Raw genomic sequence first — 15,652 nt, 5'->3', positions numbered from 1 at the left:
AAGAACATTCTCAACTAGAGTCTTCTTTACTAGACTAAGAATTTTGTAACTCTCAATAGTGTGTGTGTGTAGGGGGTTGTGCTGCTTGCGTCAGCAATGAGATCTCATCCAGGTGGGGTTGTCCTTCCATGTTCAGCAGCCTTCCTACTTGATGACACAGCCCTGGGATATGGCTACTTGGGACAAAGTAGAGTGTAAAGCTGTTAGGATGAGTCCTGGGGACAATCATTTAGCGGCTGCATGTGGGTCTCTGGGACACCCCTACTTCTTGCCTCCTTCCCTAACCTACAAGGCTTTTATTCTCAGTCTTACCCATAAGAACACCCTCTTCAGTTTCATGCTTTTTTGAGGGACTCCAGAGGACGGCAGCTCTGGTCCTGTTCTGTGTATGGCACTTATCCAGCGCCAGGCTGTAGGTGCCACCAACTCTCCAACTTCTCCCTGATTTGCCTTCAGCCAGCTCACTCTCTTTGAACCAGTACCAGCCGTGGCACTGCCATATCCAACTGTCTACTAGGAATCTTCACTTGGCTGCCCGTACACGCCTCAAACAATCCCAAGTAGGAATGACTACGTCCTTTCCCAGTTCTTCCCTGAAACTGAGCTACACCGGCATATCCCACCTGCAATGAGACATCTTTTCCACTCCCAGGGTAACACGTTCAACATTATTCTTCATTTCTCCCTCTTTCATCTTTTTCTTCTGTCTGCCTTCTAACCTGTCAGCAGAGGCAATTGTTCTCTTCAGAACACACCTTCTGCAGCCTCCGCCTCCGCCTCCGCCTCCGCACCTGCCTCCGCCTCCGCCTCCGCCTCCGCCTCCGCCTCCGCCTCCGCCTCCGCCTCCGCCTCCGCCTCCGCCTCCGCCTCCGCCTCCGCCTCCGCCTCCGCCTCCGCCTCCGCCTCCGCGGCCACCTCCTCAGTTGCTACTGCTTCATCTGCTCTGACAGCCTCCGCCTTGAACTCTGCTTCTTGATCTCACATGAAGAAGCCGGAGAAATTCTGTCAGAAGATAACCGCTCTCAGGATGAGGGTAAAAATGGTCTGTCCATTACTCTTCCAGGAAAGTCTTCAGTGACCTCATGGGTCCAGGGATGACGCACTCGAACCATTTTCCTTCCTCTCATATCCTCTTCCTGCATGTATTGGAAAACTTAATTTGTGATTGTCATTTGTGACTGTCCTTTGAATGTATGTGTGCCCTGCCAGACTGTCAGTTCCATGAGAGCAGAATTTCTGTGTGTCTTTGTGTGAGTGCGGGTGTGTGTGTGTGTGTGTGTGGTATTGGTGTCCATACTGTTTTAACACACTAAAGCTTAAAAATATTTACTGGATGAATGAATGATTCATTGCACATTGTATGTTGGAGTTGTATTAATTAAATGCCTTCACAGCTCTAAAGCGAAATTAAAAAAAAATCATTTTCATTTTAAGACACAAGACTCTATATGGCAAATGGAGCCATTTGTTGTGATTGGGAGGTGGCATTTGAGTTACGTCTCCTGCTCCATTGTGCAGTGATCCCCAGGGTGATGAGGGTGAGGACAGAGTGTTGTGAATACTGTTTTCTGTGCAGAAATTATTATGTGTACGTGTGTGTGTGAGAGACTGTCCAGGTGTGTGGAGACCAGAGGTCCACACTGAGCATCTTCCTCACTTGCTCTCCCTGTAAGTTTTTGGAGTCATGGTCTCTCAGTGAACTTGGAGCTCATCAATTTGTGTCTGCTGGGTGGCCAGAGAGCTCCAGGGATCAACTTGTCTCTGCCTCCTGGTGCTGGGTTACTGAATACACTGTCTTCCGTCCTCAGGGGCTGAGGATTGCTTTTGCCTTATTTGGTTTGATTGTTTGTTTGTTTTCTGAGAGAGAGGTCTCGTTTAGCCCTGGTTGGCCTGGAATTTGCTTGCATAGATCAGGCTAGCCTCAGACTCATGCAGAGCTGCTTGACTCTGCCTCTTAAGTACTGGAGGTAAAAGCTTGTACCTTCTGTAAGCAGCCACTTCAGATTCTGTTGGGTGTGGCATCCAGGAAATTGAGATCCACACTGTCCAAACTTTTGACTTCTCGGAAGGCAGAAATAAAGATTTTTCTAGATTGAAAACTGAAAGTCTTTACATTTGCAGTTAATTTAAAAACTTAAAAGGTGCAGAGTACGACAGCCAGAACACAGATGGGGGCATCAGCCCTCCGCTCCACTTTGTGACTTTATCTGTTGCTTTGTAGCTCATGCCACATCTAGGAAGAACAGTACAAAGCCAAGCACACAGACAAGTCAGCGAGTGGAGACGAGTTAGGCTTATCACAACATTGCTATAGACACACGATTGAAGAAGCTGCCTGTCCCAGCAAGTTTAGGACCTGGTCACCAGCTCTTTGGGTTAAATGAAAAACATCGAGGTCACTCGGGGTACATGGGGGACAAACAGGCTGCCCCTCTTTAGCATACCAGCTCTAGTCCCCTGTACCGTTCATCTTCCATTTTCTTCTCCTGCCAGCTCTTCTCCTTGGAGTTGTGGTCCTTTGAGGTTTCTTGTTTTCTCACTATGACATTCAGGTCAGCCTGAATCTTCTGGCCTTTACCTCCCAGAGTGTTGGAATCATGGTGGGAGCCATGGAGCCCAAATGGACCTTGTGTTGGTCTACTAGAGCTCTCTTGCTCATTTGCAGTGGTACCAAGTGTTAAAGGGTGGTGAGATGACTTAGCTAGCAAAGCCCTGAGAAAAGAGGTGGGGTAAGGAATGAGATCTCAGTGGAGTAAGGGGACACCATGCCTGAAGTATCATATCCCTGTAGGAACAGTCTTTAAATAATTTGCTGTAACCATGAGTGTTCACTGGTGAAGATTATTTTAAAAGCTGGTCACATGATAACAGAACCATACTACATAGGTTCTAGTTCATTATAAAATCACTCCCTCCTGAGCCTTGAAACTCCCTCCTCCCTCCAAAATACTGGTGGTCATCCTGATGTCCCAAGAACACCACAGTTAAAACGCCCTAAGCAACAAGGTGTCGTTATGGGTCAACAAGCTGCTTATCAGAACCCAGATGGTGACAGCAGAATCCGTTTCTTCCCCACCCCTCTGTCTCTTCTGTCTTGGTCTATTTTCAGGCAGAAATCCCATGCACATTGGTAAGGTGGTGGTTTTGTGGCAATGTTTTCTGGAATCAGCTCTCTCACACCAATGAGACCAGAAGAGAGGTGGTGTTAGCAGTGAACTGAAACCAGGATGACCCCTGGAAGGGCTTCCGGGTGGGTCTGGTTTGTATTCTCATTTCATACTCCAGGACCACAAGGCGGGGCAGGGAAGCAAGTGAGAGTTTCCAGAAGCATACTTGGCAGTCAGCAGGTTGAAGGCAGCAAATCCTTGCTTCAGCCATTTCTCAGGGCCATTCTGCTTCAGGTAGCTGGTGCAGTCAGTCATGCTCCGCAAACAGGCAGTACCACAGTATAACTGAACCAAGTAAAGTACTAAATAAGTCATCAAATCAGTATCTAATAATTGGTCTTTTCTAGCATGATCTACTCCAGTGGGAACAGGGTCAAACCCAACGGTCTCAAGCATGAATGAAGTGGGAAAGGTCTCCATCTTTATCCCTCAACACTCAAGACAATGTTTCTCAATGTCAAGGTCTCCCAGCATTTAACACTGGATCCCAGAAGCATGTAGTTCTTGCTGATTACATCACGTGTGGACCAGGTACCCTGGTCATCAACTCTTCCTGTGGTAGCTGTCAGGATCTTCCCTTTCCAACTGCATATCTGTATGAAGCCAGACTTCATATAATTCAACAGAACCATGATGTAGAACAATACAGATGAAAATCACATCTGGAATCAAGATGTCAGCCTCTAAAGACAGTTTAAAAATATAATCCAGCATTGATTTCTCTTATCTTTTTGCTTTGAAAACAACGTGTTTACTAGGCAGATCTGGTGACACATGTCTTTAATTCAAACACTTGAGAGGTAGATGCAGGAGGATCAGGAGTTCAAAGTCATCTTTGTCTGCAGAGAGAATCTGAGTCAGCCTTAGCTACATGAGACCCTGTTTCAAAAAACCCCCAAGCTTCACCCATCTCTCCAAGTCCCCAAACAAATGAAATCAAAACAAAACAGGATTACTTTTTGAAAGTATGGTACTTGCATAAACACATACTATAGTGAGTGGTGGATGACTTGCTATACATAAAATATTATAGTTTTAATTTTTAAGATGAATATGAACAGATAGACTAAATGTGAACAAAAGTTTCTTGTGAGCCTTGTCAATTTTTTTTTTGAGACAAAAATTCCCCCTGTAGCTTTAGCTCTCCTGAAACTCACCAGGCTGGCCTCAAACTCAGAGATTCTCCTGTCCCTGCCTCCAAATGCTGGGATTGAAAGCCTGCACCGCCATTGCTCAATAGTCACTGCTAGTTCTGGAGTGTAAAATGCCACCATGATTCAAACGTTTGTGTTGGGGTCCGGGAGGCATCCCACAAACCACTCAGACACGGATGTCAGTCAAACAGGGATGGTTTACCAAACAGCACACCCCAAGGCTGATAGATCAGGGACTCCGGTCAGACCTGGGAGCTGACTGTGACACTGAGTCAGAATTCTGTAGGGTTTTCAAAACCTGAGATCTACAGATGTCTGTGTCAAGTTTTTCACCAATCAGGAATTAGGGAAAGGGGTTTATCCTGTTCCAATGGTTGGAGTATTCAACTGTGGCAGGGGACTTGCCTTGTCTAACATTTATGTCTTAACTTGCCAACCTGGATGTCAGTTACCGTATATGCTTTCTGGCAGGCAGGATGTTAGTCACAGGGAGCTTTTGCAAACTTAAATTTTACTTGACCACTACTCAAAATGGAAGTCTTAATCTAAATAGTTTCAAGTGTCTCTCTTACATTGAGGTCCATCCCAGGGGCAGCTTATAAAGGCAAATACCATAAGGGCCTACACAGGTGCAGGAGGTGCTGCTGCGTGGTTGGTTGGGGTCCAAGATTATTGTGGGTAACTACACAAAGCAATTCTGTTGACTTTTATCATGATTTCCAAGGGCATGGGACATAACAGAATATGTAATCAATGAGAGCATGAGAAAGTTTCCTAGCATCAGCAGAAACAACACATGAGAAAGTTTCCTCATAATATTAGTAACAGCATAAAATGTCAGCCTAGCTTGGAAACAGTGACCTAGGCCTTAACATTTCACCTAGGCTGTGCTATTTTACCTAAGTCTTCACAATCTGCATCCTACTACTAAGGACTATGGAGATAATGGGGTGGGTGGAGTGAGGTGGTGGGTCCACCAGCAAAGGCCCTTGCAACTCAAGTCTGGTGACCTGAGATTGATTCCAAGAACCTATGTGAAAGGGGGAAAACCAAGTAGATTCCACTAAAGTGACCTCTGACTTCCACACACCCTGTAACAACTAAACAGAAGTTTAAAAGAGGGACCAGTGGTTAAGTTTATCAGTAAATTGTTAATCTGCTCTGAGCTCCAGTGGGAGCATGCATGGCTCTGTACCCCATCAAGACCTCTGGATTCGTGAATGAAAGACACACACACTGCAGCTTATTTATGATATGCCTTACCAGCTCAATGTCTGGGCACTGTCAAACCTCCCTGGGGCTAGCACACACTCCCTCTGGTATTCCTGGGTTAACACTTCCTAAATCCCCACCATGTCACCCTTTCTGTTGGAAATTGATTCTAGAGCTTGGTCTTAATTAGGCTCTCCCAAAACCACACAGGAAACTGCGTATTCAAATACTGAGGGTCCCTGAGCCCAACTTGTTTGAGAAGGGTGTGGAGGAGGTGGCCTTTGAGGCCAAGTCTTGAGGTTCCCTAGCCTGGCCTGATGCCTTGTTCATTGTCTGCTTTCTGAACATGAATATAATGTGACCAGCTATTTTCCTATTACGATGACTTCCATGCCTGCTCTCATAACTTTGACAGAATGCTGGACTGTGTCCCAATGTCTCCCTGGAACCGAAAGCCCAAAGGAACCCACTTATTTTTCAGGTTGGTTTTGCCCTATATGATCACAGCAGTTAGGAAGTAACCAAGGAAGTAGGTGTTTGCTTTCAAGCTGAAGTAGCAAATCACTGGCAATTGCTTTTTAGTATGCCTTCATGATGTCGTATAAATCTGCTGCTATCTTGGGAAATTTGAAGAAGGTTAACAGCCAACATCTCACCCATAAAACATAAACAAGAGAGTCCAAGCCTATTGGAAGCTGAGTTGTTGTTCAAGTGTCAGTCATCTACTGGAAGGGCCACCAGAAGGGTGTGCTTGTCTAATGTTGCCCATGAAAATAGGACAGCACAGATAATGGCAAAGAAGAAGCATTAAGGATGGATCCCCATGAGAGCACGGATCCTTCCAGAGACAGACGATATAGAACAATATATACATCATTCTTGCAGTCTGCCATGAAAAGGGGCCACAGAAACTGGCCATGGATTAATGTGGGAAATAAGATACTTTCCCATCTAGGTCCTGTGCTGAAGAGAAGTCAGGGACTACATGACTCATTCCATTCAGGGCAAGAGGAACTTGACTGTTCTTGGGTAGAGACTTACCCACAGTAAAGCAAGAATATCAGGCCTACAACCTTCACTACTCTGCTCCCTCATCCTCTATACTCTTTGGACCGACCCAGAGGAGGGGCTCCTATTCCAAGGAGGACTGGCAGGAGGAATGTACTCCTTTGTCTCCTTGAGGCAGCTTCAAATATGTGTAAGTGTTTGTACACACCTCACTGGCTGGATAGAAACTTTTGCCACTAAGGTCAAGAAGACTACGAGGACTCAGTCACATGTCCCTCTATACAGCACACTATCCCAAGGTTTGGCCTCTCCTGGTCATTATAGACTCATGAATGGAGTTTCCTTTACACCACAGGTGACTCAATATATACCCACAAGTCTAGGGTTCAAGTATTACCTGAACTCTGATTGGAAGCCCCAAACCTGAGGTGTTATTGAATGAATTAACCAAGATCGTAAGTAAATTCTAGCAAAACTTTGTCAGGAAACCTCTGATAAATGGATGAAAGTGTTCTCGTTGCCCTCAGGAGTGTTAGTCCACAAAACTGACACCAAGGATAGCCCTTGTTTGTGGCATGGAAGCCTGTTCCTCACATTGGTTCTGGGTTAGACTCTGAGGCCAATCAGTTGATTCAGTATAATACACTATGAACTTGGGGGCAAGTCTAATGAGCCCTATAGGAGGATGGGAACAAAGTTGTACACACCCAGTCTAGAAGGAACTGGATTCTCCCGGTATGATCCACAGACCAGTTGTATCTTCTGGTGGAAGGGAACTTACCAGGTGATCCTGAGAACCTCAATGACTGTCACATTGCTTGATATTAACAGCTGGGGTTATATTTTCAAGTTAAAACCAGGGATCTCAAGGTAGACACTCTACCCAAGGACATGAGGAATATACCCTGATCTGTGTGATCCAAGGAAAGCTCTCAAACTTCTCTTAATGGACCAGTGAGTTGGCTCAGCAATTAAAAGCACTGGTGATGACCCTAGAGTGAGCTGCAGAGTCCTTAAGGCAGAAGGAGGGGACCAACTTCTGCAAGTTGTCCTTTGACCTCACATACATGACCTCCACATACGTGCTGTGGTCTATGTGCAACCACCAACACAATAAGTGTAAATCATTAAAACAGAACAGCAAACAAAAAACCTGAACAATCATCAAAAACCCCCCAAACCCCTGAATCCCCATCAGCTACCGTGCAGATTCAGATCATGCGTGTTAGGGAGATGGTCATGGAGAGCATAGGCCACCCTAGCTGCACAGAGAGAAGACACCAGAAGGAGAAAAGTGCCAACGCCTGTCTCAGAGACAAGAACGGCCACCTGGATAAACACGAAGGAATGGAAGGCCTCTGTCTCCATTTCCTGAGCAATCTCCTAGCTAAAGGCAAGAGGAAGACAGAGAATCGGGCTGCTAAGCCACTGTCCTCTGAGATGGATAGGGCACTCCAGAGAGTAGAGTGTACAGATCCAGTTCCTGGTGTTTGTCCATGTAAGGGTTAGATAGAAAATAGTGGTGTTTGTCATGGAAATGTCATTCCTTTGTGTAACCCTAATTTGTTCTCATTCAATCCTGTGCCTCTCTGCCCTTTCATACACATCCTCACCCTGTGTGGCTGGGTCTCTGGTTTCAGACAGTCCCCTTCTGCCTCCCTGCTCCATGTATTCTGCTATCCTATTTACACCTTCCTTAAGACTTCTTCACTTCTCACCTAATTACATGTCTGCTTACATATAAATACACAAACACACACACATACACACACACACACTCACATGCATATGCACACCACTCACACAGGCACAAGCACACACACACACACACATCCTATTTTTCAACAACAAAAAAAAATCGATTGAGGTGGAGAGAGAGCTCAGCAGCTAAGAACACTGCATGTTCTTCCAGAGGACCTGGGTTCATTCCTAGTTCCCCTGTAGCTAACAATCATCTGTACCTCCAGTTCCAGGGATTCAACTCCATCTTCTGCCCTCTGCTGGCATCAGGCACATATATGGCACACAGACATTCATATAAGAAAAACACCCACATACACCAGATAAAAATTATAAATTAAAAATAAAAGTTCTGCATAGGAGAGAAAACGTGGCATTTGGCTTTCTGAGTCTGGCTTATTTCAGTTAACAGGATGATTTTCAATTTTTTCCATTTTCCTGCAAACGTTGATGTTGGGAATTGGGTCTAATGCTCACTGCCACATCTGCTGATGCTGGGCTCGCACATGTCCTTAAAAGGATGGCACCTTCCCATCTGAAATGATCCCTGACTACAGTTCTGTCCTCAGGAGTCAGGGCAGAACCTCTCATCATTCATCTCTTTTCTGTGTGGATCCCAGTGCCCTTATCTTGGACTCTGTGCCTTCCTGGTTTCTGTTGAATGGTCTCACAGTTGACCTCTGAGGACAGCCATGCAGGGAGAGGGCAAGGGGTAGATAGCCTCACTGAGAGATCCCAATTCCCTGGTCTCCTCTCCCACCCACTTCTTCCCCACAGACAAACTTGAGGGAAGATTTCCTGTAGGTATGTTCTGGAAAGATGCCCATCTCTTCTAAGATTCATTTGTTTCCAGAAACTGGGAAGATGCCTCAATTAGTATGAGGCCCTGCCTCTACACACACACACACACACACACACACACACACACACACACACACACACACAACACACACACACACACACATTATGTGTGTGTGTGTCTCCGGCTTCCTTTCTCCCCACCCTTGACAGACACAGAGACACTAGAGATCTAGATGCATATGCAAAGGTGTTTATTGATTACAAAAATCTGTTAAGCTATACTAAAAGGAGTCAGGGACAGGTTTCATGAGGACAGGAGCTGATATGCAGTGCAGACAGAGGAACTGGATCTTCACTACTGTGATCTTGGCAGGAGCAGATGAGCTCAGGTACAAAGTGCTGGCACCGGAGCTAAAATATCCTATCCAAGTGAACCGGAACCACTGGATACATGGGACTGTCCCGTGGAGTTCTGGGGTTACAGGCAACTGTGTAGAACTTCAACGATCCTGTAGTTTGGTATCTGCATTGGGTATAAATCCTTGCCGGAGTTGTGAGGTTACAGAAAGTTATAGATACCTGAGATGAACTGTTATGACAATTCGTACTGATTCTGTCTTTACAGGTTGTATGTGGATTGCCACACACACCAACAACATTAGCAAAACTTGCATGAAGGAAAGTATTTATGCCCTTACATCTTCCTGTATAACTGTTGACACGCAGCATGGCAGCATTACATTGGGGGTAGGAGCTATTATAGATGTGCTGGATGGCAAACCACTGGGAAGGGGTTGGTCGCTGGCATGTGACAAGTCCCAGAAGCAGAAGGAGACAAAGTCTGGACTCGAGCAGCTTCAGACCCATGTTTCCTATGAGAACAGAAGAGAAGTGACTACTCCCACCTTGGCTCACTTTGCCCTCTCTCTTCCTGAAGGCCCTCTGCTGTCACTGTGGGTTCACAGTGCCACTTCTCCTGGACACTGCCCCATCACCGCCCCTCATATCCCAGACCAGACAGTCAGTGTCTTACCCAGTGTGCGTTGTGGCTCCTGTGGAACTCAGTGCTGGCTGTCCTGGAAATCACGGGTAATGGCTGAGCTCCACTTGGGCCCACAGATATGGAGCAGCCCCATGGGTGGAGCCTGTGCGTCAGAGTCTTCAACGTGCAGAACCCACAGATTGGTACACTGCCTGCTTGTGCAACTGGCCTTCTGTTTCTTCCTTGGCCAAGCCATGGTGCTGCTGGTAGCATTGTAGGGCATCAAATTCCAAGCCCTCTTGTGCAGGGCAGTTTGAAGTCTGAATCTGAACTCTACATAGAAATCTCTGTGTTGCCTGTTGACTGACTGCAGACTTCATGACTGTTTTCAGGAATGGACAGACCAAGTTTTCTATTGCCTGGCTACAACTTAGAAACAAAGCCTTGGGAAGCCAGAATCATGAGAGATTACCATTTCTGTCCTTTGTTTTTAAAATTCTATGATGTTGGGGTGTGCAGAGATGGCTCAGTGGTTAAGAGCTCTTGCTGCTCTTCCAAAGGACCCAAGTTTCCTTTCAGCACCTATGCTTGGTGGCTTAAAACTGCCTGTAATTCCATTCCAGGATATCTGATGTCCTCTAATAGCGTCTGTTGGCATGTTCATACACATGAACACAGACACACAGAGACACATGAGCACAAATAAGTCTTACGGATGGGTGAGATGTCAGTGGTTAAGAGAACGTCCCTTCTTCTGGATTTCTTTCCTTCCAGAGGACCCCAGTTTGTCCCCCAGAGGTCACAACTACTGATAACTGCAGTGCCAGGGAAATCAGACTCCTGTTTGGTTTTTGTTAGTACCTGTACATGCCTGGGACATGTACCTGTATATGCACGGCACATGTGAGTGCAGACACATGTGAAAGTTAAAAAAATAAACTTTAAAAATTGTATTTACAAATAATACCAAAACCTTTACTCAAGGCATACTGCACTGTATTATTCTGATCGGTTCCTGTATAAGGTTCCTTTCTACATTTCCAACTACACACATTTGCCTCCAGAGCTAGTACTAATGGTCTAGTCTTATGGACCTGAAGGAGAACATCACTTTATGTAAGATGTCCAAGAACGTATCAGCCAATATAAAACAATACACTACACCCAACAGAATTTTTATTTCTGTTTTTCTTTGGACTGGGATTTGAAACTGTGGCCTTGTGCACTCTCGAGAAATGAGCTCCATCTCCGGTGCCACATAGGTAAGAGTTTGGCTTCAATAGCTTAAATGCCTTTCTAAGTTTTTGTTATCAAAACCTCCCTTGCATTCCAACCAACTGCACACTTCGGTTATGAAGGACAGAGTTACATCCTAGTAGTAAGTACTAAGGTTTTTCCACACTTCATGAGTATCATAAGGTATTGTCTCAAGAAATGCTTCCTCAGTTGACCTCTAAACCACAGTGAGTATTTGTTGATGTCCAAACTGATAGACAGATGTCTTGTTGTGCAGAGATGTCTTTTCTATTGGTGAGAGGTTGTGTACAAAACTTGGAATTTCTTGAACCCTGTATCCTCTTACAAGGAAACTCTTGACCTATTGACTGACAGACGCCCAGGGTCAGCATAGTATTTGACACAGCCCTGCCAAGTGCTTGGGCTGTCTATATAAATGCCAGTGCACAGCATCTATAAAATTGTCACGGTAACAGTTTTATAGGGAAAGATCATTTGGGGACGTAAGAAGTGTTGAGACAAGATGTCACTCTGTAACCTGGGTTTGGTTTGAACTTGCTTACAAACCCAGGTTGGATGTGAATTTTCCCTCCTTGTGCCTCAGGCTCGAAGTTCTCCGTCCTGGACTCGCACTTCACACCCAGCTGGTGAGCCAGGTTGTAAGCAGCCTGTGCTGCTGTTAGTGGATGCTCAGCTCTAGGAAGCAGGACTCAGCAGGGAGGAGCTAGGATGATGTGGGCGTGCCCTTGAAGGACATTTTGGGACTCGGTGCCCTTTCCTGTCCTCCTTCCTTCTGCCATGACCTTGAGCAGTTTGCTTTAGCACAGGCCTCCCAGTGTGGGCTTTTCTCTACCACAGACCCCAAGACAGGAGGCCAACTGACTGGACGATATCTCTGACAGTGGACTCAAATGAATCTCTGTTTCTTTCAAACCATCTATTTCTCTCAGGTGTTTATCAAGCATTGGAAAGCTGATTTGTAGCCCGCTGCAAGTTCATTTAGATTTATTTAGAAAAGCTCAAAATATTTTTGGTACTAGGGCTCTAAGGTCTTTTCCTACATGTTAGGGAGCCTCCCGTGTATCTCTTTGGAAGGCGATTGAGCAAAAGCAGATCTTGAACCTTTCCATCAGGTTTCTGCAGCCACACAGGGACTTCAGGGAGAACTCCCATGCAGACAGAGCTCTGGGTTGGTTGTGTCTTTAAAGAGCCCTGCAGCTCCTTTGCACACTCAGGATTCTGTAGTGTGACTCGTGCATGTACCTTCAGGTGTACACTGTAGAACTCTACCTCACCCGTCACTCCATACTTGCTAAGCATGACTGTAACCACCGTGTTGCCTATGGTCTGGTATAGCATGTCTTCATTCCTGGATCCTTGATAGGCACCACTAAAAATGTTCTTGGGGTAATCATTGAAGGGTCCCAATCACATCCCGTGTAGTTGTTACGGATAAAATGAATGGTGTGATTCTCTGGTCTCAGCCTGGAAGTCAGATCTTTTGGTTGGGATTTTAATTGGAACTACATTGAAACTACGTTGAAACTGTAGGTCCGTGTGAAAAGCAATTCCATGTATCTAAGCACACTGAACTTTCCATTCAATTCTTCCGGGGGCCAAATTGTTTGGGTTCAGGTGATCTGCAGTTCCTTTCTCTAACGCTGTCCTAGGTGTGGACCCTGACTGAGGGAATACCGCAGGGACAAGGTCTAAGTCTGGAGGTTGTCTTCTAGGTCTCAACAAGGCCACAAAGGCAGGGAAGTGCAGAAGGAAACACTCAGATAAAGGGACAAAGACAGGGTTTCCTTAAGATCTGCTTGCAGTAGTGTCTAGGAACTAGCTAGATCGTGTGTCAGCAGCAGTGGGTAAATAAAAGTTGTTCTTTCATGAAGAGACATCAGAACTGTGTCTCTGACAGCCATTACCTCCTTCCTCTGTTCCTGTGATGCCCACAGCTGTGCCACTAGGGCTAAAAGGATGCATCACCTTGTGTTTCTAGGAATGTTCTCTCCTAGGCTTCATCATGCTCCTCATAAAGTCGCCTCAAAGGTTGTTTACTGATAGTGTAACAGGGCCCAGACCTGAGCTGACCTCCAGATCTGAGCACAATTGACTCCATGATGGGAGTGCCATTCAGGCTGTGAAACTCAGCATGGAGACAGCACCTCCTGCCAAAACGAAAACAAAGACCCAATCCATCAATGTCCATAGACATGGGACAGTCTCTGTCTCAGGGTTTTATTGTAGTGAAGAGACACCATGACCAAGTCAACTCTTATAAAGGAAAATATTTATTTGGGTGCTGTGTTCTGCATGGCCACCAGGAAAGGGACAGTGTGACCTTGTTCCTGTCCCCGTACCAGGGCCAGCAGGGTATGGGCCTCCCCAAGTGCTAAAGGTGTGAGGCTTGTTTGTTAAGTTAGTGATAGGTCCTCCCTCCCTCACTATGATACACTCAGTTTTGTGACATCTCTGCTCAAGTGTCAGAGGAAAGGAGCCGCAAAGGTGCTATTAGAAGACATCAGATATCCTGGAATGGAATTACAGGCAGTTTTAAGCCACCAAGCATAGGTGCTGAAAGGAAACTTGGGTCCTTTGGAAGAGCAGCAAGAGCTCTTAACCACTGAGCCATCTCTGCACACCCCAACATCATAGAATTTTAAAAACAAAGGACAGAAATGGTAATCTCTCATGATTCTGGCTTCCCAAGGCTTTGTTTCTAAGTTGTAGCCAGGCAATAGAAAACTTGGTCTGTCCATTACTGAAAACAGTCATGAAGTCTGCAGTCAGTCAACAGGCAACACAGAGATTTCCATGTAGAGTTCAGATTCAGACTTCAAACTGCCCTGCACAAGAGGGCTTGGAATTTGATACCCTACAATGCTACCAGCAGCACCATGGCTTGGCCAAGGAAGAAACAGAAGGCCAGTTGCACAAACAGGCAGTGAACCAATCTGTGGGTTCTGCACGTTGAAGACTCTGAGGCACAGGCTCCACCCACAGGGCTGCTCCATATCTGTGGACCCAAGTGGAGCTCAGCCATTACCCGTGATTTCCAGGACAGCCAGCACTCAGTTCCACAGGAGCCGCAACGCACACTGGGTAAGACACTGACTGTCTGGGCTTGGGACAGGAGGGGCGGTGATGGGGCAGTGTCCAGGAGAAGTGGCACTGTAGACCTAGTGACAGCAGAGGGCCTTCAGGAAGAAAGAGGGCAAAGCAAGCCAAGGTGGGAACAGTCACTTCTCTTCTGTTCTCCCAGGAAACATGGGTCTGAAGCTGCTCAAGTCCAGACTTTGTCTCCTTCTGCTGGGACTTATCCTAATGCTTGCCTCATGCCAGCCACCAACCCCTTCCCAGCGGTTTGAAATTCAGCACATCTATAATAGCGCCTACCCCCAATGAAATGCTGCCATGCTGCGTGTCAACAATTATACAAGAAATTGTACAGACAAAAATACTTTCCTTCATACAAGTTTTGCTGATGTTGTTGGTGTGTGTGGCAATAGAAAGACCCCCTGTAGAAACGGAAGAATAAATTGCCATAACAGTTCATATCAGGTAAAAATAACTATCTGCAACCTCACAAATCCGGCAGCCATTTATCCCCAATGCCCATACCAAACTATCAATTCATCGAAGTTCTACACAGTTGCCTGGGACCCTAGGACTTCACGGGACAGTCCCATGTATCCAGTGGTTCCGGTTCACTTGGATAAGATATTTTAGCTCTGGTGCCAGCACTTTGTACCTGAGCTCATCTGCTCCTGCCAAGATCACAGTAGTGAAGATCCAGTTCCTCTGTCTGCACTGCGTATCAGCTCCTGTCCTCATGAAACCTTACCCTGACTCCCTTTAATATAGCTTAACAGATTTTTGTAATCAATAAACGCCTTTGCATATGTATCTAGATCCCTGGTGTGTCTGTGTCTGACACAGGTTGGGAGAGAGGAAGTGGGATAAACACACACAGTTCTGGTGTGTGTGTGTTAGTGTGTGCAGGTGGGTACATGTATGTGTTTTAAGGCATGACCTCATACCAGTTGAGGCATCTTCCCAGTTTCTGGAAACAAATGAATCTGAGAAGAGATGGGCATCTTTCCAGAACATTCGTACAGGAAATCTTCCCTCAAGTTTGTCTGTGAGGAAGAACTGGGTAGGAGAGGAGACCAGGGAATTGGGATCTCTTGATCAGGCTATCTACCCCTTGCCCTCTCCCTGCATGGCTGTCCTCAGAGGTCAACTGTGAGACCATTCAACAGAAACCAGGAAGGCACAGAGACCAAGATAAGGGCACTGGAATCCACACAGAAAAGAGATGAATGATGAGAGGTCCTGCCCTGACTCCTGAG

The 15,652-nt window shown here is 46.0% G+C and overlaps 1 protein-coding gene and 1 pseudogene across 1 annotated transcript; one reads left to right on the top strand and one right to left on the bottom strand.

Moving 5' to 3' along the window:
* Positions 1 to 9,320: 9,320 nt before the first annotated feature.
* Ear1 (eosinophil-associated, ribonuclease A family, member 1) lies at positions 9,321 to 10,230 on the bottom strand. The gene is made up of 2 exons (NM_001408671.1): positions 10,116 to 10,230; positions 9,321 to 9,954 (listed from the first exon to the last, which is right to left on the bottom strand). Exon 2 carries the CDS (start codon positions 9,947 to 9,949, stop codon positions 9,494 to 9,496), a length of 456 nt encoding a protein of 151 aa, NP_001395600.1. The 5' UTR covers positions 9,950 to 9,954; positions 10,116 to 10,230; the 3' UTR covers positions 9,321 to 9,493.
* Rnase-ps (ribonuclease pseudogene) lies at positions 14,668 to 14,929 on the top strand (annotated as a pseudogene).

Source organism: Rattus norvegicus, chromosome 15, assembly GCF_036323735.1.
Source record: "Rattus norvegicus strain BN/NHsdMcwi chromosome 15, GRCr8, whole genome shotgun sequence".
NCBI classification, from domain to species: Eukaryota; Metazoa; Chordata; class Mammalia; order Rodentia; family Muridae; genus Rattus; species Rattus norvegicus.
The sequence above is the reverse complement of the archived record's forward strand: the minus strand, read 5'-3'. Positions and strand labels throughout refer to the sequence as shown.

Excerpts from the sequence above, each read along its gene's own strand:
- Ear1 (NM_001408671.1), bottom strand. The coding sequence starts at position 9,949 with ATGGGTCTGAAGCTGCTCGAGTCCAGACTTTGTCTCCTTCTGCTTCTG.